This window comes from Panthera tigris, chromosome A3, assembly GCF_018350195.1.
Source record: "Panthera tigris isolate Pti1 chromosome A3, P.tigris_Pti1_mat1.1, whole genome shotgun sequence".
Lineage (NCBI taxonomy): Eukaryota > Metazoa > Chordata > Mammalia > Carnivora > Felidae > Panthera > Panthera tigris.
The window spans coordinates 117,397,878-117,422,863 of NC_056662.1; the positions used below are offsets into that span (position 1 = coordinate 117,397,878).

At 40.5% G+C, this 24,986-nt stretch overlaps 2 protein-coding genes across 7 annotated transcripts; one reads left to right on the top strand and one right to left on the bottom strand.

The window, feature by feature from the left end:
- Window positions 1–721: 721 nt before the first annotated feature.
- Window positions 722–21,144, bottom strand: GPN1 (GPN-loop GTPase 1). 6 transcript variants are annotated; one of them, XM_042982271.1, is made up of 14 exons: window positions 21,092–21,144; window positions 20,199–20,292; window positions 18,048–18,087; window positions 16,511–16,577; window positions 15,595–15,632; window positions 13,064–13,142; window positions 12,759–12,853; window positions 11,780–11,825; window positions 10,997–11,143; window positions 9,602–9,684; window positions 8,051–8,090; window positions 7,310–7,400; window positions 2,926–3,033; window positions 722–1,418 (listed from the first exon to the last, which is right to left on the bottom strand). In XM_042982271.1, exons 1-14 carry the CDS (start codon window positions 21,101–21,103, stop codon window positions 1,333–1,335), a joined length of 1,026 nt encoding a protein of 341 aa, XP_042838205.1. In that variant the 5' UTR covers window positions 21,104–21,144; the 3' UTR covers window positions 722–1,332. The 6 variants fall into 6 exon arrangements, with proteins under 6 accessions (XP_042838205.1, XP_042838204.1, XP_042838206.1 ...); XM_042982270.1 differs by having other exon boundaries at window positions 20,993–21,118; XM_042982272.1 differs by lacking the exons at window positions 16,511–16,577; window positions 18,048–18,087 and having other exon boundaries at window positions 21,092–21,143.
- Window positions 21,145–21,176: 32 nt separating this feature from the next.
- On the top strand, window positions 21,177–24,767 carry CCDC121 (coiled-coil domain containing 121). Its single transcript, XM_007088878.3, has 2 exons — window positions 21,177–21,754; window positions 22,447–24,767. Exons 1-2 carry the CDS (start codon window positions 21,219–21,221, stop codon window positions 23,414–23,416), a joined length of 1,506 nt encoding a protein of 501 aa, XP_007088940.3. The 5' UTR covers window positions 21,177–21,218; the 3' UTR covers window positions 23,417–24,767.
- Window positions 24,768–24,986: the final 219 nt, after the last annotated feature.

The window sequence follows — 24,986 nt, forward strand, 5'->3', positions numbered from 1 at the left end:
AGAACTGTCACAGGCTATTTGAGTTAGAGCAGTGGTTCTCAAACTTAAATGCATGGGAATCCCCTGGAGGACTTATTAAAACAGATTTCTGGGTCCCACCCCCACAGTTTCTGATTGAGGTCTTGAGTGTTGTATTTCTAACAATTTCCCAGGTAATGCTGATGCTTCTGGTCCACTGGCCACACTTGAGAACCACTAAATCAGAATGCAGATTAGGCAGGGATAAAATTCCTTAAAGGAAATGCACTATGTTTTATATTAATAGGAAGAATGTGCAAGCAGGGCAAACCTTACCATGGCTACTATGTATGGAATGTGCACCTGACCCAAATCCATGGCCTTTGATGAAATCACCAAGGATACTTTAAGTTTAAAGTACAATACAGGGGCACCTGGGTGGCTCAGCTGGTTAAGAGTCCTACTCTTGATCTCAGTTCAGGTCTTAATCTCTGGGTTGGGAGTTCAAGCCTCGCACTGGGCTCCATGCTGTGCATGAAACCTACTTTAAAAAATATACAAATTTTAAAAATAAAGTACAATACAAACAGCCTGGCTCTGTACCTGGTTACTAGGTATGTATACACAGGAGGCTTTAGTAAACATCCCTCTTTACTGAGACAGGTTTGGACAGGTGGCTTTAAACCTCTGTGTTGAACAAAAGTGAACCTATGTGCAATTATATAATTTTCTTATTTGAAATTATGATAGGGTTACAACAAAATGAAAATTAAAAACTCTTTATCCAAGTCACCATCAAAAGCAAGATTCTTACTCATTAATCTTTTGTTTTGCTCAATTTCTTCAACAAACTGGTGTCCTAAAATGTTAGCTACCCCACGTGAGACACATTTCATACCCAACATTGATTGATTGCCAAGGAGACTTCCACTGCCACTCTGGGCAAGCTCATGTTTTCTCTCTCCCTTTCTGCTAAAAGGAGGGGAACTCATGGTGTAGGATCAAGGGCAAGATGCTGGGAGAGTAAAGTATAGATCCAGCCTAATAGAGATTTGAAGTGAATTTTAAGTTCTGTTTCATCCATCAGCAGCAAAAGTACGTAAGTTCAAACAAAACTGGAAGCTTTAGGCTTGAAGGGGTATCAGCATCCAAAGACAGTCCGTATCCTTCCTTGCATAAATCCAAGGAAAAGGCCAAGGGGAATTGGCATCTACCTGCCAGGTCCAAGAGTCTCCTAACCCTGGCTTCATCTGAGTCAAATTTCCCTATTAGAGAAACTCTGCTACTCTGAACAAAATTGTCCTTTATGGTAGCCCCCAATCAGAGGTAAGAATAGTTCCTTCACAGAGTTCCAAACGTTTGAACTTCTAGAAACTATTTGTTGTTTCTCTTCCAGTATTGTGCCATTGATTCTTGCATAAAATTCTGGAATGCTGGCTCTTCACGGCTTTCCTCCGTAACTGCAAGGAAAAAAGGTCAATTCTTTTTAGCTTTTCCATTATATAGGTGGTTAGAGCTGCTGTCACCAGTCCATCAGAAATAGTACTCTGTTTCTAACAAACTAAGTGTTCACTAATCCCAGTAAGGAAATACCTCCCAGAAGCATGCTCTATTTATCATGTTGCCCAAATGCACAATTTCTCTCATCTGTAAATGAGAATACCTCATTCATAAAGTAACTAGAATGAGGTCCCATTCCTAGGTATTTTTAACCAAGAGAAATATATATAGCAGCTTTATTAATAACTAAAATCTGGAAATAACCCAAAAGTCAATTAGCTAATGAATGAACAAATTGTGGTATGGCCACATAATAGAACATTATTCAGCAATAAAAGAACGTATTTCTGATACATGGATGGATCCCAAAAGCATTACACTGACTGAAAAAAGTCAAATGCAGCAAGCTATTAAATACTATGATTCCAATTATACAACACTCTGGAAAAAGCAAAATTATAGGAACAGAAATCAGATTACTGATTGCCAAAAACTAAGTGTTCAGGAAGAGGACTGAATAAGGAATAAGGAACAAACAAGCATAAGGAACTTTTGGGGGTGATGGAAGTGTTCTGTATCTTGATTATGATGCCTGTTACAAGTGCACATATATTTGTTAGAACTCATCAAACCAGACACGTAAAAAGGTTGGACTTTATGGTTTGTAAATTACACCTCAATAAATCTGAGTCAGTGAGGTACACTGGATGGTAAAGAGAGGTTTGCTCTTGGTCACTGATTTGACCTCAGAGTTGTTTCAAGAAATCGATTTCTGTTCACAGTCCCTAAATCTATGCCAGGTGGAGAGCCCTTTTGGGTTTCCAGGGCCATTCTATCCTCTGGTACAGTCCCTTCTAACTGGTTTCAGTCTGCCGAGGCCTCTCCTTATGTACTCTTTGTTTCCCCCTCCTTCGCCCCCCCGGTAGTCTTTTATTTTTTTAAGTTTATTTATTTTAAGAGAAAGGGGAGAGTGAGTGCACACACATGCACATGAGTGGGGGAGGGGCAGAAAGGGAGAGAGAGAATCTCAAGCAGGCCCCGTGCTGTCAAGATAGAGCCTGAAGTAGGGCTCGATCTCGCAAACTGTGAGATCATGACCTGAGCCAAAATCATGAAGAGTCAGACCCTTAACTGACTGAGCCGCCCAGGTGCCCCTTCCTCTCATGTATTCTTAAAACAATAATTGCAACCAAACAAAAATCCTGGATTCCTCAGAGTTACGACCTAAAGATGAGAAGACATGAGATTAATAAATAAAAAAGCCTGCAATGAGTTCAATATTAACTACTCAGTAGAAAGGCCAGGAACGCTCAATATATTGAACTCTTGCCTGCTGCTGTATCCAGTGCCATCTCTTCTCTCCCCTGTCACTGGCTGCATACATAAGGTGTCTCTCAATAACAAAAAGCTCCTGAACAAACAATGTGAGGATAAGCAGCTGTTCTCTTTTCATGGGCCATCTCTCACCTCTGTGGTCAATATCATCAGTATCACTGTCTGCTTCCTCATCCTCTTCATCCAAAGTTCCCCGAGTCAGGATCAAGTCAGAAGGGTCGAGTGCAGGAGATAAGCTGTCTACAGAGAAAACACCTATGAGCACCATGTAATGAACCTATGCCTCCTCAAAAAGGTGATTTTCAATCCATGAGTAAGTAGGATTATAAACTGACAGGATGAAAGTAGTCACAATAAATATAAATGCAGAATCTTACCTCTTCTAAATGTATTGTTAATACCACTTAACATTTCTACAGTAGTTTAGTTCACACAATGTTTCATGAATCTAAAAGGTGCTGTTTTTAAGCTTAAGAAAATTCCTGGTAGTAACATCATTCCTTTTTACTAGCTTCAGCTTAGAAGAGGCTATAGTTTTTCCTACAAAGACTAAAGACATCTAAGCAGATGCCGCGTGCTGGCGAGTCAGGGTAAAAGTGTACAGCACTTAGGAAGTTTCCTGGTGGAAATTTAAGTTCAGGGGGTCTGAAGAGATCAGAGGGTGAAATGACACAGTAAAGGAGCCAGGATATGATTCAAGAAAAAGAGGGAGGGAGGGAGGAAAACGGAAAATCGAATCTATTTTTAGAGCCAAATTCCCTACTCAGGGAAACTGAATAAGGACTAAGTGCCAATCATCAGGAAAACGTCTAATCAAGTAATTCCTGTGAGGGGATTCAGCCTGAGAGAGTTGGGCTCTATGAGAACCTAAAACCATGCTAAGTATCATAGAGCTATGGGAGGACATGACCACTCTCTTCAGGAGCTTGGTCTCAGAGAAACCAGCTGGGGAATAAAGGTGGCCATCAGCAGCAACATCAAGGGACACAAATTTCAACAGGCCTGTGGCCCTGAAAAAGGATGACAACGTGGCATGCTAACAGTCAATGCTTCATTCTGTGTCCAACTATACTTGGGATTTTCCCAAATAACTTCTTGAAAGTCCCCAACCTTTAACAGGTTATCAGAATATGGCAGCAGATTTAATTCACATTTGTTGATTCACATATTCATGAGTGATTCCAAAGGAGCACAGCACACAAATTTACGTTGCTAAGGTGTGCAACAAGGATGGCCAGGCAAGTTCACTTAAATGGTAAACCTAGGCAGTTTCCTGGTAAACCCAGCATTTCCTCCTCCAAGTGGCTTTGTTCTCTACTAAAGATACAGCAATAGCTTTCATCAACAGAACTTCAATCTTTTAAAGGCCAGTCCAGTCCATACCACTCGAAAGTGTGGTTGGGTGGGGGTGCATATATTCTAAATATGAGCACCAACCTAGAAACCCCTAAGAATCAATGACAACATTAATTCAAAAAATAAAAAACTCAATAAAGTAGCAGCATAAAAAGACTAACATATGGAAATTAGAAGCCTTCATATACACAAACATAACCAGTTAGAAGATATGGTTCAGAAAATCCCATTTTCAACACTAACAAAGAAGATAAAATTCTTAGAAAATTTTAACAAGAACTATGCAAAAACCACATGAGGAAAACACTCCTGAAAAATCAAGTTACATTTGACAAATATAAACACACTCCTTGCTCTTGGACAGGAAGACTCAACGTGACAGTTGTCAGTTTGCCCTATATTAAAGAACATAATGCAATGTCAATAAAAACACCAAAGAGCTGTTTTAGCAAGCTAAATAAGTTGACGCTAAAGTTCATACAGAAAAACAAACAGACAGGAAGAGCCAGGGAAACACTACAAAAGAAAAATATGAAAAGGGACTAGCCCTGTCAGACATTAAAACATTTTATACAGGCTCTACGTAATTATAACAGTGTGGTAAAGACACAGACAATCCAGAAGAATAAAACAGAAGTCCAGAAATATACCCAAGTACACATGGAACTTTAGTATACGATACAGGTGGCATCTCAGATTGCTGAGGCAAAGGTAGTCTTTTTAAGAAACAGTGTGGGGGCGCCTGGGTGGCTCAGTCGGTAAAGCGTCCGACTTCGGCTCAGGTCATGATCTCACGGTCCGTGGGTTCGCGCCCCGCGTCGGGCTCTGTGCTGACAGCTCAGAGCCTGGAGCCTGTTTCAGATTCTGTGTCTCCCTCTTTCTCTGACCCTCCCCTGTTCATGCTCTCTGTCTCAAAAATAAATAAATGTTAAAAAAAAAAAAAAATTTTTTTTTTAAAAGAAACTGTGGTACAATTGTTTATGAAAAAGGTAATACAGAGCTATACTTCACACTATATCCAGGAATAAACTAAATGGATCAGGGATCTAAATGCAGACACTGAGGGGCACCTGGGTGGGTAAGTCGATTAAGCATCCAACTTCGGCTCAGGTCGTGATCTCACAACTCGGGAGTTCAAGCCCTGCGTTGGGCTCTGTGTTGACAGCTCAGAGCCTGGAGCCTGCTCTGGATTCTGTGTCTCCATCTCTCTCTGCCCTTTCCCTGATCACTCGCTCTCTCTCTCAAAAATAAACATTAAAAAAATTTTTGTAAACATAGACAGTGAAACCATACAAGAACTACAATAAAACATAAGTAAATTCCTCTTTAACACAGTATGGGTAAGGGATTCACAATTACGACACAAAATCCAGATGCAGTAAAAGAGAAAGCAAGTAAATTTGACTATATCAAAACAAAATAAAAACTTTCGCCTGGCAAAATAACACCATGAACAAAGTCAAAAAACAACTGATAACCGGGCGCCTGGGTGGCTCAGTCTGTTGAGCGACCCACTTCGGCTCAGGTCATGATCTTGCGGTTTGTGAGTTTGAGCCCCGTGTTGGGCTCTGTGCTGACAGCTTAGAGCCTGGAGTCTGCTTCGGATTTTGTATCTCCTCTCTCTGCCCCTTCCCCGCTCATGCTCTGTCTCTCTCTGTCTCAGAAATAAACATTTAAAAAAATTTTTAAAAAAAAACAAAAACAACTGATAAGGAGCACCTGGGTGGCTCAGTCAGTTGAGCATGTGACTTCAGCTCAGGCCATGATCTCACTGTTCGTGAGTTCAAACACCACATTGGGCTCACTGCTCTCAGCCAGAGCCTACTTTAGATCCTCTGTCCCTCTCTCTCTGTGCCCCTGCCCATCTCCCTCGCACTCACTCTCTCTCTGTCAAAAATAAATAAACATTTAAAAAAATCATGACAACTAGGAAGAAAATATTTCCAACTTGCATCACAGAAAAATGGATATTACCCCTATTACATTAATGGGTATTAAAACTAGTGAGTAAACATGTGAAAATTAAAAGGATATTCATATGGTCTCAAAGCATCACCCAACAAAATACTTATCATAAAGGGAAAAATAACTTTATAATGAAAACAACCTGGCAGACACCAACTTAAGCAAGTAATCAAAATTAACATCACCAGTAATGGGACAAATCTACACTGTGTGCCTCCAGATGTTCTGCGTGGAAAAAACTCAACTTCACTTGTGTAAAGTTCTGCCACCTGAATTGAATACTGAGGGAACATCAGACAAACCCAAACTGAGCATCATTCTATAAAACATCTGTCCCATACATTTCAGAATTGTCACTGCCACGAAATACAAAAAATGGCTACAGAACTATTCCAAATTAAAGGAGAACAAGAGACTGGACAACTAAATGCAATGCAGATCCAGGATTTTCTCCTGCTACACAGGGCAAACAGCTACCTCTAAATGAGGACTACACGTTAGACAACAGTATCAGTGTTAATTTCCTAATTTTTAGTTAACTATAATGGAGTTCTATAAAATAATATCATTGTTAGGAAATATATGTTAAAGTATTCAAGAACAATATTCAAGAGTAAATCTGTAACTTATTCTTAAATGAGTCCAAAAAAAGGGAATATATATATAATGTATAAGCACTTTGTTTACAAATACACTTATATGCTTATATGAAATATAACTGCATACCTATTGAGAAAGAAAGAATAAAGTAAATGTGGTAGAACATAAACATTTTTGGAATCTGGTTGAATGGCATATAGTAATTCCTATGCTAACCACACAATTTTTCTGTTAATCTGAAATCAGGCCAAAATAAACAGAAAAGAAAAAAAAAAGAGGGGGGTAGAGGGTGAAAAGTATTTAAGAAAATAGAGAAGATATCAAGTATCTTGCCAAAGTAAAGCAAAAACTACCTTAAGAGGAAGAATTCAAAGTCGTATAGTTATATATACAACTTTCAGGAGTTTATCTTTCCAAACCATTTTATATATATATATACACACAAAGTAAATGTGACAGATCAATTGATCTATCTAAAACACCACATTATCTTCATCCTTTTCTCTTTATCTCTCTTAAATGTGAGTATCTTCCTGCTCAGTGGAAATAAGCATATTCTGCTTTTAGTTCCTAACACCAAGAGACCCCCCATTACCAGAGGCAGTCCCTGTGTCCAAGGCTACGGAGCCCATATCTTGCCGAAGGCGTTCCAGTTGTTCTTTCTGTTGCTGGCTCTGTGCACTGGCCTGTACATACAGAGAAAAATATCCTCATATTAAAAAAGGAGCCCCCGAGTTAGATGCCAGACTTCTAACAGGAGACAATTAAGTATACAAATACTAAAGGCTATTTAGACATTGAGGCAGGTAAGAGATGGCTGATACGGGGACAGAAACACTGAATACCATGGGCCCAGATTAGCACAAATTCAGACTGAAGGGCTCTGCAGACTGATTTAGAGGTTTCAGAAATAGGACACAAAAACACATCAAAAGAACCCTCAAGAAGACACAGCAGTGATAAGGGGCCCTGTGCAGCCAAAGGGGGCAGGCCAAGTAATTATTTGGAATCAACACTGTGAACCACCTCTTTTGTCTTAAAATTCTATAACCAGCCTTTAAATGAGCCTTGGAGAAGTGAAGTAGGGCATAAGAAGTGCTTAGCAAATGTAACAGAAAAACCAGATTTTTAAAAATTCAAATAAAGAGAAGGAAAATAATTAAGGGGCACTTCTGCATCCAGACAGCACACATACACATTTACTAATTTAAAATAACAAATACCTAAAACATACCCTGATAGCCAAAACAAAAGCATTTATGGCAGAATTATTAGTACATGGTTTGAAGTTATTTTTTTTAGTGGCCCAAAATATACACTAACCCTCCTCTCTTACCAGTGATTTCTTCAGACGTTCATATTCAGGACGATATTCCCTGGAAAGAGAAAACACTTTCTTAATTCTTTTGCTTATTAATCTGTCCTATCTGCCCTCTATCTTCCTAGGTCTCTGACAATAACAGAAGATCTGACCTCACTGAACAGTAGATGTAACAAGTCTCAGTCACTGAGATTCTAACCCTTTGGAATTAAAGTCAAGGTGCTTGTCTCCACCCTGTAACCAGCAAAGATACAAAAGACTGACTGCAGGGCTGGAAAGATGAACTCTGGCATCCATGACTCAGGAGCTCATCTTTTTTTTTTTTTAAGTTTTTTTTTTCTTTTTTTTTTCAGTAATCGCTACATCTGACATGGGGCTTAAACTCACAAGCCCAAGATCAAGAGTCAGATGCCTACAGACTGAGCCAGCCTTGTGCCCCAAGCTCATGCCTCATTTGGGTAAACATTTGAAATGAATAAAAGAAGGAAGGCCTATTGGGCTCAGGTAGCCCAATATATAATTATGTGGCTAATCTGGGCAACAACAGGATATAGAAAAGACTTCATCCTGAGGCTCTGATAACACACAAAAAGACCCCTTGTCTGATGAATCAAAATCAAAACAATGTATATAAGAACCACCATGTGGTTGTTAGAATCTTGCTAAGTATGAAGCCAAGAGGAACATACTAGTAAGCAGCCAATGATCATGCCAGGAGCCCAAGGAAAGGTGCTCTGATGACACTTTCCTTTAGGTAGACAGAATTCCAGTATTTACCCACAATAGTAGTAACAACCATTTATCATGAAGTATGCTTGCTACGTGTCAGCAAGTGTGCTAGGTGCTTCAGATGTATTTTCACAAATAATCCTCACAACAACCTTAACAGTAAGTGCTATTATCCCTGATCTACAAATGATGAAAACTTGCTAAGGCTACTCATTTATTAAGTGGGGGAAACAGAAATCCAACCCACGCCTCTATGACTCCAAAGTCTATGTTCGTAATTTTTTTTTAAGTAAGCTCTACGCCCAGAGAGGGGCTTGAACTCATGACCCTGAGATCAAGAGTCACATGCTCTACTGAGCCATCCAGGTGCCCCTCCAAAGTCTACGTTCTTAATCCAGGGTCAGCCAATGTGGCAAATAGGCCAAATCAAGCCCACTGCGTATTTTTGTAAATAAAGCTTTATTGGAACACAACCATACCCATTTGTTTACAAACTGTCTGTGGACACCTTTGCCCTACAGTGACAGCTGAGCAGTTGCAACAAAGATTGTATGGCCCACAAAGCCTAAAATATTTACTATCTGGCTTTTTACAAAAAGGTCTGATGATTCTTGCTCTTCATCTTTCAATATAGCAAAGGTCTTATACTCCTTTTTTTAAAAAAGTTAATGGGACTTGTTATCCCTAAGTGTACACATACAGATCCAGTACACGTAACATGTGGTAAATAGAATACTTACACTATGAAAACCAAAATGCTTTGCCCGGTAAAACTGCTGTTGTATCAGATTGTGTGTTGCTAAGAATGTCATCTACAGGATTTTCCTTTATCCTCACCTTTCATACTCTTCTGCAGCACTGGTGACTTGCGTGAAGAGTTCATCTAAGCCTGTACCCAGAACAGCAGACACACCCACCACCTGCCAAAAGCATCATTAATGCCACTGAGTAAATAAGTGTATATTTAAAAAAACATTTTTTATGTTTATTTTATTTTTGAGAGACAGAGACAGACAGACAGACAGATATCACAAGTGGGGGAGGGGCAGAGAGAGAGAGGGAGACACAGGATCCGAAGCAGGCTCCAGGCTCTGACCTGTCAGCAGAGCCTGACGCAGAGCTCGAACTCACAGACTGCAAGATCATGATCTGAGCTGAAGTCAGCACTCAACCAACGGAGCCACCCAGGCACCCCACAAGTGTACATTTTTTTTAATGTTTATTTATTTTTTGAGACAGAGAGAGACAGAGCATGAATGGGGGAGGGTCAGAGAGAGGGAGACACAGAATCTGAAACAGGCTCCAGGCTCTGAGCTGTCAGCACAGAGCCCGACGCGGGGCTCGAACTCACGGACCGCAAGATCATGACCTGAGCCGAAGTCGGCTGCTTAGCCAACTGAGCCACCCAGGCGCCCCCAAGTGTACATTTTTAAATGGTATACATTACTTTGTTCAAACGTCATAAAATCTTCATAAAAGTTTAGATACTTCAAGATATCTCTTACAAAGAGTAAAGCTAAAACAAAGCAAAACAGCATGCATACTCAAAAACCATGGAAATAAGTCTATGAAAAAGAGAGGACTGGAAAAGAAAGAGAATTAGCAGGAACAGTAGGAAGTCTTCTCCACTATTCCCTGTCAATTTCAACCACTGTCTGTTCTCTACAAAAATTAGTATCTCATGTTAATTATCTGATGTTAATTATGTCTTTGCTTGGACAATTACCATACTGCTTGCCACACCTACCCTCTTTTGCTTATATAAATCTTAACCTTCCTTCAAAGCACACCTCTAATGCTATATCCTCCAAAATCCCTCATTTCAAGAGTGATGTGTCCCTCACCAGCATCAGGCCCAACCTCTAATCTTTTCTAACGTCCTTACCACAATATATCATGTTTCAATTATGTGTGTAGCCTTCTCTTCAAACTAGACCATAAACTCTGAAGGCAGGGTCTTTACCTTACTTATCTTTTTTCCTCTTTATTTAAAACTAATCTCTATAATCAACATGGGGCTGAAACTCATGATCCCAAAATTAAGAATCATATGCTCTACCAATTGAACCAGCCAGGCTTATTTATCTTTCAAACCACCAGTTTTCAATAAGTAATGCTTTAAATGCTTTTTTATGAAGGTAATGAACTTTTCTAAGATATGTTCAAAGCCAGCCCTATGGGTTAAGAGGTTGTCTGAAGGGACTATCAGTATAAGCAGAAGAGAAAGTTTACCCTAAGTGAGCTGTAGAACTCATCTAACACCAGGCTCATTGAACGAGTGAGGTTACTGACGTATGTAGTCTCTTGATTCAGGGCATCTTGGAAAGCCTCAAAATCTTGCATCCATTCCACTGCAAAGCTGTGATCGATGATGTCAGTCTGTACCAGAAAGAAGTCAACTATCAGCAACCAGAGATGAGTTCAGACATCAAACAATGCTAAAAAAATTTTAATTAAGTGATAATAACAAAGAACAATTATTCATATAGTTCCTTTCTGTTTCCCCCATTTCCTTCTCCACTACAACAAATCACAAAGAGCCAAGACTGTTGTAAATAATTAAATGAAGATAGGTGTTCTCTTGATGGACGCAGACCCTCCACTATCCACAGCCAAGTGACCATGGCCACAGTGGATGCCAGCACATTCTAAGCTCTGAAGTGATACGGTCTTTTGAATACTAGTCATCAACCCTACAACAGGGAAGTTTAGTATCTGTTTTAATTGCTACTTCCACTCCCACGTGCACAGTCACAATTCTGAGGGATAATATACACTATGCTTGAGGGGCTACTCTATCTGGCTTAAAACTACTTTGATGAGAGTCAGTGATACATATTCATATATTCATATAATCTGACTGAATCTTCTTAGAGGTGCTCATGACTTTGTTTCCGCTAAGTCTGAATCTGTTCTCCAGCATGTGAAAATCCTTCTCACCTACCCAAACCTTCCATTAACACAAGGTTCTGATGAAAAAGAAATACTGAATCACAAAAGGAAGGATCCACTTACTTTATTCATAACCACAATGAAAGGCAGCTTGGTTTTGTACAAGATGCTGAAAATCAAACATCAAGACATTAGTAAAAGCACTTAAGTTCTTGCTTGCCTTGTGTCACTCTGTTGGAATGGAATAAAGAGAAGGGGGATGGATTCAGACTCTACATACAGGTATCCACTCTTGCACAGCACTCACATTCTCCTCTCCCAAGAGGAAAAACCATCACCACCATCAAGCAAACACCACACACACTTTCTTGGAGCAATAATGCTTTAATACTGATTTTGGTTTTTGTGTATGTTTTTTGCCTGGTTGTTTGTTTTTACCAAATAATTGTCTTTTAAGCAATAAATATGCAAACAAAAAGTACTGTCATCCGATTTCTATTTCGATTAGGATTTCTTGTGTCTAACTAGAAGGGACATCCCTAGTCACATTAGGAGGCATGAATACTGGCAGTGGCTTCTGTATACCCCCAAAATCAAACTCTCTCAGATTTAATAATGGTTGGCCTTGCTCCTATGTCTAATGCATTCACATACCCGAGTGAGGCATGTCCTTCTGCCTCTAATGACACCATTCCTGAAGCAAACTTGTGCTTTTTGGAATTATAGATGAATCTCTTTGTTCATGATCCCTCATATTATAATTTAACTCTACCTGTCATAACACAGAAAAGGAGCACTTACACCAAGGAACTCTATTCTATTTAGACTTCTTTCATTCAACTGGGAGCAACTACCAGAAACTCCACCTATTTCTGTAACAAGCAAGGGAGGAAGATAAGTTGCCCATAGAGAATGCCAACACATGTGCCTCTTTTCCCTTCTAACCCCTCCCCAACTCATAACCACTAAACTGAGGGGCAAATTTGGATGAGCACAAATCCAGGTTGGTAAGCACTCAGGACTCAAATACAAAAAAAAAAAAAAAGAGAGAAAGAAGGCTTCATACCTTGCTGTAATACCATGCCCACCAATAATCAATTACCTGCAGGCATAGAGCATATTGGACATGAAGGTTACTGGGTTGGTACTTCTTGATGTATCCATGACATAAATGACAACTGTTGGAAATGAAGATGCCTAAAGCCACAAAATAACCACAGCCTTAGTCAAAGGGCTCATAACCTATCCCCAAACTCCCCCCAACCTTCCTTAGCAAGGGAAAGTCATTTGAAGCAGGGTGTACAGAGCTTCCATAACTCCCTCCCACATAAGGTCCCAGGCAATAAAGAGATGCTTAACCAGTCTAGTTCTCTAGTTACTCTAAGTAACAAGTCCTAGAATACTCACCAGGGCCTCAGTGATGATTGTCCCAGAAGCTGACCACGTGAACACCTCAATCTGTCCAGGTGTGTCAATCAAGACATATCTGTGCCAAGAAAGACCATTAAAGAGGGGCACCTGGGTGGCTCAGTCAGTTAGGCATCCAACTCTGGATTTTGGCTCAGGTCATAATCTCACCGTTGATGAGATCAAGCCCTGTGTCAGGGCCTGCTCTGACAGTGCAGGGTCTGCTTGGGAGTCTCTCCCACTCTCTCTACACCTACCCCTGCTCGCTCTCTCTCTCTCTTAATAAATAAACATTTGAAGTAAATAAATAAGTTAAAAAAAAAAAAAAAGACCATTAAAGAAGTATTAAACTTGTGCAATGCTGAAAAAGATTCCATCACACAAAACACTGAACATCTGATCATCCAAGATTGGAATAACCTCTTCACACTATCAAGTGTAACTTCCTCCCATTGCCCTTAAAATGCATACTACATTCCCCCAGGCTTTGCTCAATGTCCAGTATTCACGCTACCAGGCAGCAGGAGCAGCGGTCCTCAAATTGCTGCAAATGATCACAGAGGAAACTGTGATAGTTTTAGAAACACACTGCATTAAAAGAAGAGAGAAGCAGGGGCGCCTGGGTGGCTCAGTTGGATAAGCATCTGACTCCTGATTTCGGCTCAGGTCATGATTTCACAGGCTCATGATTTTGAGCCTCGTGTCAGGCTCCACACTGACAGCTTGGGGCCTGCTTGGGATTCTCCCTCTCCCTCTGCTACTCCACTGCTCTCTCTCTCATGCACATGCTCTCTCTCAAACTAAATAAATAAACCTTTTAAAAAAATGAAAGATAAGCAAAACTGGAAGGAAAATATCCTGGGAAACCATCTGGTTTCTTGGGGTAGCCATGGGGTAAAGGTGGAGGGGAAGGAGAAATAGAGGAATTGGGAAGTGACAGCTAAAGAATACAGTGTTTCTTCTTGAGGTGATAGAAATATTCTAAAATTGACTGTAGTTATGGTTGCATAATTCTGTAAAAGCCACTGAAATGAACACTTTACATGGTATATGAATTACATATCTAAATAAAGCTATTTTTAAAAATGAGCAAAGAATTTTCAATAGACATTTCTCCAAATATACACCAATGGCTAAAATGTATATAAAATGATGTTCAACATCACTAATCATTGAGGAAATACAAACCAAATGTGATACCACAATCACATGTCACTTCACGCCCACTGACATGGCTATAACAAAAACAAGGACAGCAACAAGTATTGGCAAGGATGTGGACAAGGAACCCTCACACAGTGCTGGTGAGAACGTACAATGGTGCAGCCACCAGGAGCTGGGGGTGGGAAGGGGGAACAACAGGAACTGCTAATGAGTATGGAATTTCTTTTGAGGATGAAGAAAAAGGTCTGGAATTAGATAGTGGTGACCAATGCATAACATTACAAATACACTGAAAACCACCACATTGTATACTTTAAAATTAGAGTGCACTTTGTGTATTTGTATCTCAATAAAGTCATTATTTTTTACCTCTAGTACGATCCCATTTCTGTAAAAACACCTTATCCATCCATCCTTCTACGTATATACGCATGGAAACATGTGGAATGATAGTCACTGATAGCAATGACAACATATATAATATTATGTAATAATGTTTTATATGTATCATACACTATAAATACTAAAAAATAATATGTAATAGTTAATAATAATGATAGTTACTTCTAGTGGGAATCAGGGTGATAGTTTCATCTTTAAAAATTTTTTTTAACTTTTATTCATTTTTGAGACAGAGAGAGACAGAGCATGAGCAGGGGAGGGGCAGAGAGAGAGGGAGACACAGAATCCAGAGCAGGCTCCAGGCTCTGAGCTGTCAGCACAGAGCCTGACGCGGGGCTCGAACTCACAGACCGCGAGATCCTGACCTGAGCCGAAGTCGGACGCCCAACCGACTGAGCCAACCAGGCGCCCCGATATTTCATCTTTTAAATATTATGTGTGGTTTGAATTCTCTACAATGAGCAGATAGTCTTTTTTTTAACAAAAATAATGAATCATCTTTTTTTTTAAAAAGTGAACCTATCATGATCTAATGACAGTTAAATGTAGATAATAACAGTGTTATTTTATTTTATATTTTGATACTATTTAAATTTAAAGAAATAATTATTCTCTCTGAATCACGTAAATTATATTCATTTAAACAAGGGTTAGAAAGGTGTTTCAGAGACTTTCATGCCATCAAGTGTGGTCTCCCAAGAGAAGGCAGGTAGACGACTGAATTTGGACAAAGTCTCAATGCCTCCTAGGAAGTGGTGGGCTTATAGGACAGTGATCGGTGGCAGGATACTATTAAATTTAGCTCTACACTATATAGCATCTTAATGATTTTTAGCCCACTTTTTTTCTTCACTTCTAATGGTTTTATCCCAACCTACACTCTTTCAGAGCCTGATGGTACCCTGAAATTCTAGAGATGTGTCAATTAGAGAGTAATAAATAGGTGTTAAACTGAAATCACTTACTTAGACATGTTCTGGGCCTTCTCAATAAATTTCATGACCTAAAAGAGAAAGATGCCAATTACAACAGATAATCACAAATCCCTCTGCAGGGAGGCCTGCCTTTTAGGCACTATCAACTATTCAATCTCTGTGTTCTCGATTAGGACACCAACTAATGAACTCAATGAACTGAAGAAACACAGCCACATCAGCAGCAAGCAAGGTCCTGAGAAGCTGAAGATGATCTGTCACTGTCAGGTCATATCTCTTGGTGCTTTGGTAAAATATTAATAGCCTGTCTCATGGAGTGACATTAGGGTAAAAAATTAGTAACTACATGAGGCACCTGGGTAGCTCAGTCAGTTAAGCGTCCGACTTTGGTTCATGTCATGATCTTGTGGTTTGTGAGTTCAAGCCCTACGTCAGGCTCTGTGCTGACAGCTCAGAGCCTGGAGCCTGCGTCGGATTCTGTGTCTCCTCCTCTCTCTGCCCCTCCCACGCTCATGCTCTGTCGCTCAATAACAAATAAACGTTAAAAAAATTTTTTTTTTAATTAGTAACTACAAAACACTTTTATAGAAATAGAGAAAAAGCTAGCCAATGACAATTATGTCACATGTAAAAAGCCCCATTATCTTTCCATTCCACGCCCACTAGCCCATCCCACTCCCCAACCCTCCACTCCATCCTCAAGGTAACGTCCAAGACATGATCAAGAAAAGAACCTACGTCTCTTGGATTTTTGTTTTACTGGCTATGAAGCATCTCACATCACTGATCATTGTCATTACCCACTTCTCTGTCTACCAAAACACTTACTTCTTTTCTATATGCATACGCAGGCTTATTGCTCTTCTTTCCCAGTGTGAGCAAGCTACAGCATTTAGAAGTCACGGGTTTTTACACAGCCATGTCATAAAAGTAGAAACAGACATACCTGATCAAATCTGGTAGCAAAGAGATTGAGTGAAGTCACTATACCACCATTGGGCCCAAGTCCATACCTGGACACTAAGTTGAGGATTTAAATTACTTACAGATCAATTTAGATGATGAAGTTCATACTTAGGGTATCATTCACACAAACAGCATTATAACTAAGTGTTCCATGAATGGACACTGGCAGCTAATCCTTGACTAGTACATACCACACAACCCTAACATCACAAGGAAATATTCATTATCAACATCTTCCTCATCCGTTCGTCATTTTAGGGATGGCTAGGCAAAATGAAGTAATTAAAGTGACCAAAATGTGGGGCACCTGGATGGCTCAGTCAGTTAAGCGTCCAACTTTGGCTCAGGTCATAATCTCACAGTTCTTGAGTCCAAGCCCTGCATCGGGCTCTCTGCTGTCAGTGCAGAACCTGCTTCAAATCCTCTGTCTCCCTCTCTGCCCCTCCCCTGCTTGTATTCTCTCTCCCTCAAAAATAAACAAACATTAAAAATAAATAAATAAAGGTGCCTGGGTGGCTCAGTCAGTTAAGCATCCGACTTCGGCTTGGGTCATGATCTCATGGTTCATGGGTTCAAGCTCCACATCGGGCTCTCCGCAGTCAGCACAGAGCCTGCTTCATACCCTCTGTCTTCTTCTCTCTCGGCCCCTTCCCTGCACGCTCTCTTTCTCTCAAAAATAAATAAACATTTTAAATAAATAAATAAATACTAAATACATAAATAAAGTGACCAAAATGTAATAGATGCATCAGGCAGTGAGAGCCTAATGGCATTAGCCAGTAAGACCATCTATATCACACTGCTTGCTCTGATCCTTACTGATCAAGCAACCCGATTATAATTAGTTAACCCACCTAGACCTGCCTACACTCAAAGTACACATTTCACACAGCAATGTACTATGAGTTGATCCTACTACTAAACCTACTCATTTCTGAGTTTCCCAGTCAGAGGAGGTAGTGGCCTCCAAGGCAATACTACTTTGTGGAACCCAGGCACAGCACCAGCTAGCCTCTCTCACTCTGTGCTCTCTCCTTACCACAGCCTATAATTCTAGGAAAATGGTAAGAAACTGAAATCACAAGCTGAAATAGTATTTCTAATCACCTACAATACCTTTCCTCACATTCATCTTTCCATCCTCTTAGTTCAATTACTTTGAAACGGGAGTCTGGGTGGCTCAGTTAAGTGTCTGACTCTTGATTTCAACTCAGGTCATTATCTCACAATTCATGGGTTCAAGCCCTACATTGAGCTCCGAGCTTGCTAGGAATTCTCTGTTTCTCCCTCTCTCTCACCCTTCCCCTGCTTGCATGTGCGTATGGGCACTCTCTCTCAAAATAAATAAATAAACTTAAAAAAAAAATCCTTTAAAAAATTACTTTAAAGCAATTAATTAAATGCTTTTGCTAGTATTGTTTTACAAAGATACAAAAACACTCTCTCAAAGCCACAAAATATGGACAATAACTATCCAGTGATGAGTCAGCACAGGAGGCAGATGCAGAAAAGGATACTGTTTCATGACTTCTTTATACTTGACGGTGTCACGAATATCTGGGGGGGGAGGAGGGGGGAAAGAATTCACTGGAATTTAACACATAAGAAACAGTAAGTTTGAGACCCTCCACCTATCATAGCCTCAGCCAATAGGCCTCTCAAGTCACCTCTGCTTCCTCTGAGGAGAAGAAATAAGTTTCTTTCTTGGTATCTCAGTTAGTTTTCAAATCTGTTTTCTAAATTTTCAAGCTAAGGTCAATGAACTGTGATAGGGAAAAAAGCAAAATCGTGACGAGAACAAAAAGGGAGAAGGCACCCTGCAAGTACCTTCTCTACCAGCAAGAAGCTGAAAGCAGCTTTTCAGGCTTCTCTTTCTTGCCTGCGTTCTCTTCTACTAACCCCCGGCTCCACACTGCTTTCCTTCCTTACAAAGGATAACTGGCAAGGCACCCATGACAAACGTAAGACTAGGAGCTTGGAAGTTAAGGTAGACATGGTCTGAAATAAGAAGAAAAGTTCTGCACAACTTAAATACCTTATCAGTGACCATATATACAGAAAAAGAGAGCTAAAAAAATATGAAATTGTTGAGTTACTATATTGTACACCTGAAACTAATATAACATTATATTTGAACCATACTGGAATTAAAAGTAGAAAGAAAGCAAGAAAGCAAGCAAGAAAGAAAGCTAAACCAAGAAAAAGTTTTCTTATTGCCTACCAGTAACAGGGTAATGCAGACATGATTTTTCAAAGGGAAAATTAATGCATCCAGTAATATCTAACTAAATCTAACTATCAGCCTGTAGACCCACCAACTATTAGAATTCCATCTTTTTCTAAATTTAAGTATAATTGACATAGAGTATCTTAGTTTCAGGTTTATATCATAATGATTAGATATTTTTACATATTTCAAAATGATCTCCACAGTAAGTGCAGTTACCATCTGTCACCAAAGTTATTATATTAGGCTGTACCTTATATCCCTGTAATTTATTGTGTAACTGGACATTTGTACCTCTTAATCCCCTTCACCTACTTCACCCACCTCCTAAATCCTCCTGTCTCTGGTAACCAACAGTTTGTTTCCTGTATCTGAGTCTGTTGCTGCTTTGTTTGGTTTGTTCCTTTGTTTTGTTTTTTAGATTCTACATATAAGTGAAATCATAATGTATTTGTCTTTCTGTCTTGATTTATCTCCCTTAACATAACACCCTCTAGATCCATCCATGTTGTCACGAATGGTAAGATTTCATTCTATTTTATGGTTGAGTCATTTTCCACGGTGCATGTATATATATATATACACATACACTGTATCTTGTTGATCCATTCATCTATCAACCGAAGTCCATCCTTTAAGTGAGAAGATGTCAATTATTTCCCAAACCCTTCCCAAAATGATCTCTGCTTAATACAAGGTTTTCCTTTATTAGTTTAACTAGGGTACGAGCAGCTTAACAAGATTAAGAGACACGGAGGGAGAAAATTAGCACAGTGACAGCCTAGAAATCAGGAGACCCGGAGATCCCATCAAGAATTATGACACTGAATCATATCCACTCTTAATTTTTTTCATAGCCACAGATTCCTCTGAAAGCCTGATAACTGGAAACCCCTCTCCAAAGCAATGCATATATGCACATATATATATATATATATATATATATATATATATATGCGTGTATATATATATATATATATATACACACATATATATACGCACACACATATTTTCCCATGTAACGTTGGGAGTGGAAGCAAGGTTCCTATAGATCAGTACATGAACTACCACACAAGAACCCTTAAACTCTCAACTTTTGATAAAAGAAACTAAATAAAACAGGTTTATGTACCAGAGCCTGCTGAAGTGACCTGGAAGTGAGAGGACTGACTTTCTGTCATTTCGCTATCCCAAGTAACAATAGCCTGACACCCTAGGGTCAGAAAGAGGGGAGAGATAAGTGTGAAGGAAGCAAATTTAGTTAGGGAACAAATAAAAGAATGTGCATAAGGGAGAAGACTTGTTTAGAGAGTCTAGCAAATTCACAGAAAATGAAAATTGGCAGTTTTGAAAAATGAAAAACGAAAGCATTGAAGTCTGGCAAGCTGGAAGTGTTCCATTTTCTGAGGGACTTCACCCAGTTCTGGTACAGTTTACTCACCAATATTGGCAGGAAAGGGTACTTCATGTACGGCTGGGTCCAGATTAATCACATAAGGTGGAGACCCTTGGCTATGCAGATGTCCCGTAAGCCTCTGCAGAGGTGATGGGGAGAGGGTTGTAGTGAGACAAAGAGGGAATGATAGGAACCAAGAGAGAACTTCCATTCCTTTATGGATCATACCTGAAGACTTCTGCACTTACCCTTCTCAGTACTTGAGATATTCGCCCCCAATATCCACCTCCAACATTCAACTCAGATGAAACGCTACCTTTTATCACCCACCTAACAGCCTCCCCTAGATCACTTATCTACTTGATTTGTGTTTTTTTTTCTAGCACTCCCACTAAAACATTAGCTCCAAAAAGCGGGAACCTAGTAAACTCAATTTCGCTGTGTCCGCGGTGGCTGAAACATGACAGCTGTGCAAGAAATAATTCTTTTAACAGTCTACACCAAAAGTCCGTGTGTTAGCACTGTATTAATTAATTGCCAGTTACTCGTAAGACTGTCTTCGAGGAGCTGACAACTTTGTCGGTAAGACAATTCCAGAACGCGGTAAGCTGTACCAAGCACGAACTGAGGGTGTGCAGATGAGAGCCCTAGCCCTAATTAAACCAGACTGGAGTCGAAAAGGCTAGCCTAAGAAGGAACCGGAGTTGCTGGCAAGTTCTCGAAAGCCGCACGCGGGTCCCCTCCAACTCCCTGAGACCTTCCTCCCGTTCTCCCTGGCCTTTCGCCTGCCACTGTCAACCTCTCGCGCGCACCTATTACGCCCGCGCCCTGTACGTCACCTGTACAAAGGTGGTTTTCCCAGATCCCGCCATTCCCAACACCAACAGACACACTGGGGGCCGAAGACCCCCAGAAGCCTGCAACTCAGCTTCACCTACGGGCTCCGCCATCTTTCTCCTGGCTCCGCCCACTCTACCGTAGTGACGCTGCGTGCTTAGAGAGGTTTCTGTGACGCGAGGGGCAGAGATAGAGGCTGGAACCCAACCAGTGCGAAAGGGGAAGGCGATGGGGTGGGGCGGGCGCAAGCGATTCCTTCCCTCCCGGCCAGGCTGCGCGCCAAGTTGGGACAGGAGGAGGGAAATGATGGGCTCGGAGGACGGCAGGAGGTGGCCAGGAAGAGAGGCACTCACCGTTGTAGGGAAGGGCCTGGGAAGAGCAGAGTTCCTGTCCCCAAAGCGAGCCGAAATGAGGTCCCCAGAGCGGGGCCCCCAGAGTTCGAAAATGAAGACAGTGCGTTTCTCTTTGGACCCCCAAGGAGCGAGGAGGGGCGCCGAAAGGGAACCGGCAGCTAGGGCTTATTCGGCAACCGGCAAGGTTCAGCCGATCCAGGTTGGACCGCCCGGGGCTGGGGTGAGGTGCGACCCCCGGAGTTGCTGGGCAGCGCCGAGACCCAAGGAGCACAAAATAGGAAAACCTTCCGCAAGGGGACGCCATTTCCGCGTGGCGCAGGACCCTAGCACTACTAGCGCTGCCGCCTCGGCAGTCAACCTCTGTGAATCACACGGGGACCTTGAAGATGAACCCTTGGATTCCCAGAGCAAGTAGGTACTGAAGGGGCGCTGCCCTCGACGGAAGTGTCCATGAAACAGGAAAGGTTAGGTAGAAAAGCCGGGAAATTTATTGTTACTCCCGACCACCCCAACTGTGCCTGTGGCCCCCCTCGTAGCCGCTATGGTGTTCAGGAACTCCCAAGGTTGGGTTTCACACCCACGCTCTGCCACTTGCTGGCGGTGTAAATCGTAGCCACGTCATTTAAAGTCTCTGAACCGGTTTTCTCCTCTTTAAAATGGAGGTGATACCTGACAGGGTTGTAGTGACTGTGTACTTAAATTGTAAACGACACTCATTTACCTTTACCATAAACTGTATCCCTCGTGCCGTGCAGAGTGTCAGGAGCATAATAGGTATGCAAAAATATTTTCTTGTATGAATTAAAGTACAATTGTGCATTTTGTATTTACTAAATTTTCATTAAGAATTGATAGGAGAGGGGCGCCTGGGTGGCTCAGTCGGTTAAGGGTCCGACTTCGGCTCAGGGCATGATCTCATGGTTCATGAGTTCAAGCCCCGCGTCCGGCTCTGTGCTGCTAGCTCAGAGCCTGGAGCCTGCCCAAGATTCTGTGTCTCCCTCTCTCTCTGTTCCTCCCCCGCTCGCACTGTCTCTCTCTCAAAAATAAATTAAAATTAAAAACAAAAAATTGATACGAGAATGCCTCACTTGTTCTTCCTTCAGGTTTGCCAAGGACTCTGGGAGTTCCACTGCACCGTGTGTTAGTTTAATAAATATAATTTTCAAGCCACAGATGCTAACAAAGTCAGAGACGACCTTTAAAGAAAAGACCATGACGGAGCTGAGGAAGGTGAATAGCCGAATAAAACAAACTCGAATGCAGCAAGAATCAGTAATGCAGGAAACCAAGCAGCTATACAATGAAAAGTTACTTGTCCAGACTGAAAACCAATTCTTTCTGGAATACCTAGACAAGGAAATTGAGGAGTACAGAAGGAAGCCTGAAGAGCTATGGGAACATTATTTACAAAAAAGTGAGGAGATTGAACAAAGGAGACAAGAATCAGCCTCCAGATTTGCAAAACAAACCTCAGTGTTTAAAGGGGAGCTCTTGCAGAAGGAAAACCTCCAATCCAATTTAAAGCAGCAGTTGCAGGCACTGAGGGATGTTTCCCTAGTAAAGGAGAAACAGGAGAGAGAAATACAGATGTTACAGGAGAAGAAAAAGGAAGCCCAAGCTGAGATCGATGCAAAGAAATTGGAAGTCCAGCTCCAGATGGTCCAGGAAAAAGCATTACTGGAAAAACAATTGAGTGAGCCAGACCCAAGGCAGTTGGGAAAAAGAAAAAGAGAAGAGCTTGAAAGGAAGGCCCAGGCCTTGGAGGCAGGAGCAAAGCAGTATACTTTTGAGTTCTACCATGACATGAGGAGAGAGAACCAGCAGTTAAAGAAGGAATTACAGCAGCAAACTCAGCAGTGCCAGGAGTTGGAGGCTATTAGGAGCTGGCTCAAAAATCAAAAGCAGCAGCTCCAGCAGGAACAGTGGTATATGGAGTGCTTAGTCCGGGGGAGGAACCGACTACAGGGAAGGCATAACCCGTGCCCAGGACAGGGTGCTCCAAAGACCACAATAACACCTCTCCTAATCACCAAATCAAATATTAATCCAAAGCAATTCCCAAAACAACACTGATTATATAAGGAGTAAGAATCCTCACGTGCTATATAGACCTGGTTAGGAAGGCTTTGGGATCTGACTGCTATGGTAAAACATCCATCATGATGTGTTAGTGTGAAAGATTAGGTGTTTTTCTTCCAATAGTACTGCTAGGTATTTGTGTGACCGGCATCCCTTAATTAGATTTTCCTTTAATTAATCTTGTTGATGAACAGGATGTTCCTCAAATCTCCAGATAACCTGATACCATTCCCTAAACACCTGTACTTCAAACTAGCTCAAGGAAACCACCTTGAGGAAATGAATGGAAAAGGGTTGTGTGACTTCATCTAGCTAAATTAGATTTCTTTATATAAAAAACACCTTTTAAGACTAGCATTTCAGATTGACTTTATATAGTGCCTTCTGCTCTTTAAACAACCAATTATCCTCATGCCTCTTGACCAGCTCCACACAAAGGCAAAGTGTTTTTTAATCTTTTTCAAGTTCACAAGCAGTGGCCAAGCACTTCCCCCAGTTTTGAAGAGTGAAAAAGTAAACTGCAAGTCGGAGAAGAGCTAGGAAGAAAAAAAAGCACTGGGCAGAACGACCTTTTGTCTGATGCTCTGCCCCTCAACTGGGTAAATTGAGAAGGGAAGAGCAGAAAGGGGATGTATATTCGGTCAACTACTTTTGACAGTCTTTTCTGTGAAGAAACACTTCTGGCATTAATGAGGTGACTGAATGCCTCTGCTTGTTTTAGGAAAAGATATCAAGAAAAGTGTTAAAATATTTGGAAGACCTTTTAAAAGAGTCTTATGATATCTATTTCCCTAACATTCTAAATTCTAAGATAACAAGATCACTTAATGTTAACTATAATAGGTACTTCAGTTTTAGGTCACTTACTACATTTTCTTATTCTGTGTGCACTTGATAGTACATGAAATGCCTTTTGTAATTAACATGTGCCTTGTATTTATGTCTATTTAGAACTGGAAACAAGATTTTTAATTAGTATAGACGTTTAGTTTTTGAAATTTTTTTGCACTAAAAAATATAAACATTTTTTACACTTATGACATATTGATGATTAGACTATTTGAATGCTAAATCCTAGTACAGGGATATAACCCCATATTTTAACATCACTCCTCTATGGGGAAATATAATCCAACCTTATGTTTTCTAGAAATTGTCAGTGATAAGAAACTACAAAATAATTTTCATGAATTTTGTTTTATTCCTATGTAAAATGAACTTAAAATTGGCTTAAATTTTTTTTCTCCCTCAATGCCTTTTACCTCTAGCTTTAACAATTTTGTTAAATGTGTATTGTTATTAAAAATAAAATGTATATTAATATATCTGTTGATTTTTTTATTTTTCCGATGTAATGTATTTTCTACTCCACTCCTCTCTTACTACTACTTCTGCAAGTCTTATTCTTACAAATGTGCACATAACAAAACCACAATTTCAACGCAGAAGAGTAATATTTTAGATAGTATGCAGGTTCCTTGAATACTTCAGTTCTTGAGCTGAAAATACAGAAAGACTCAACTTGAAAAACATGGTAACCAAGACAAATTTGAAGCCCTATTCT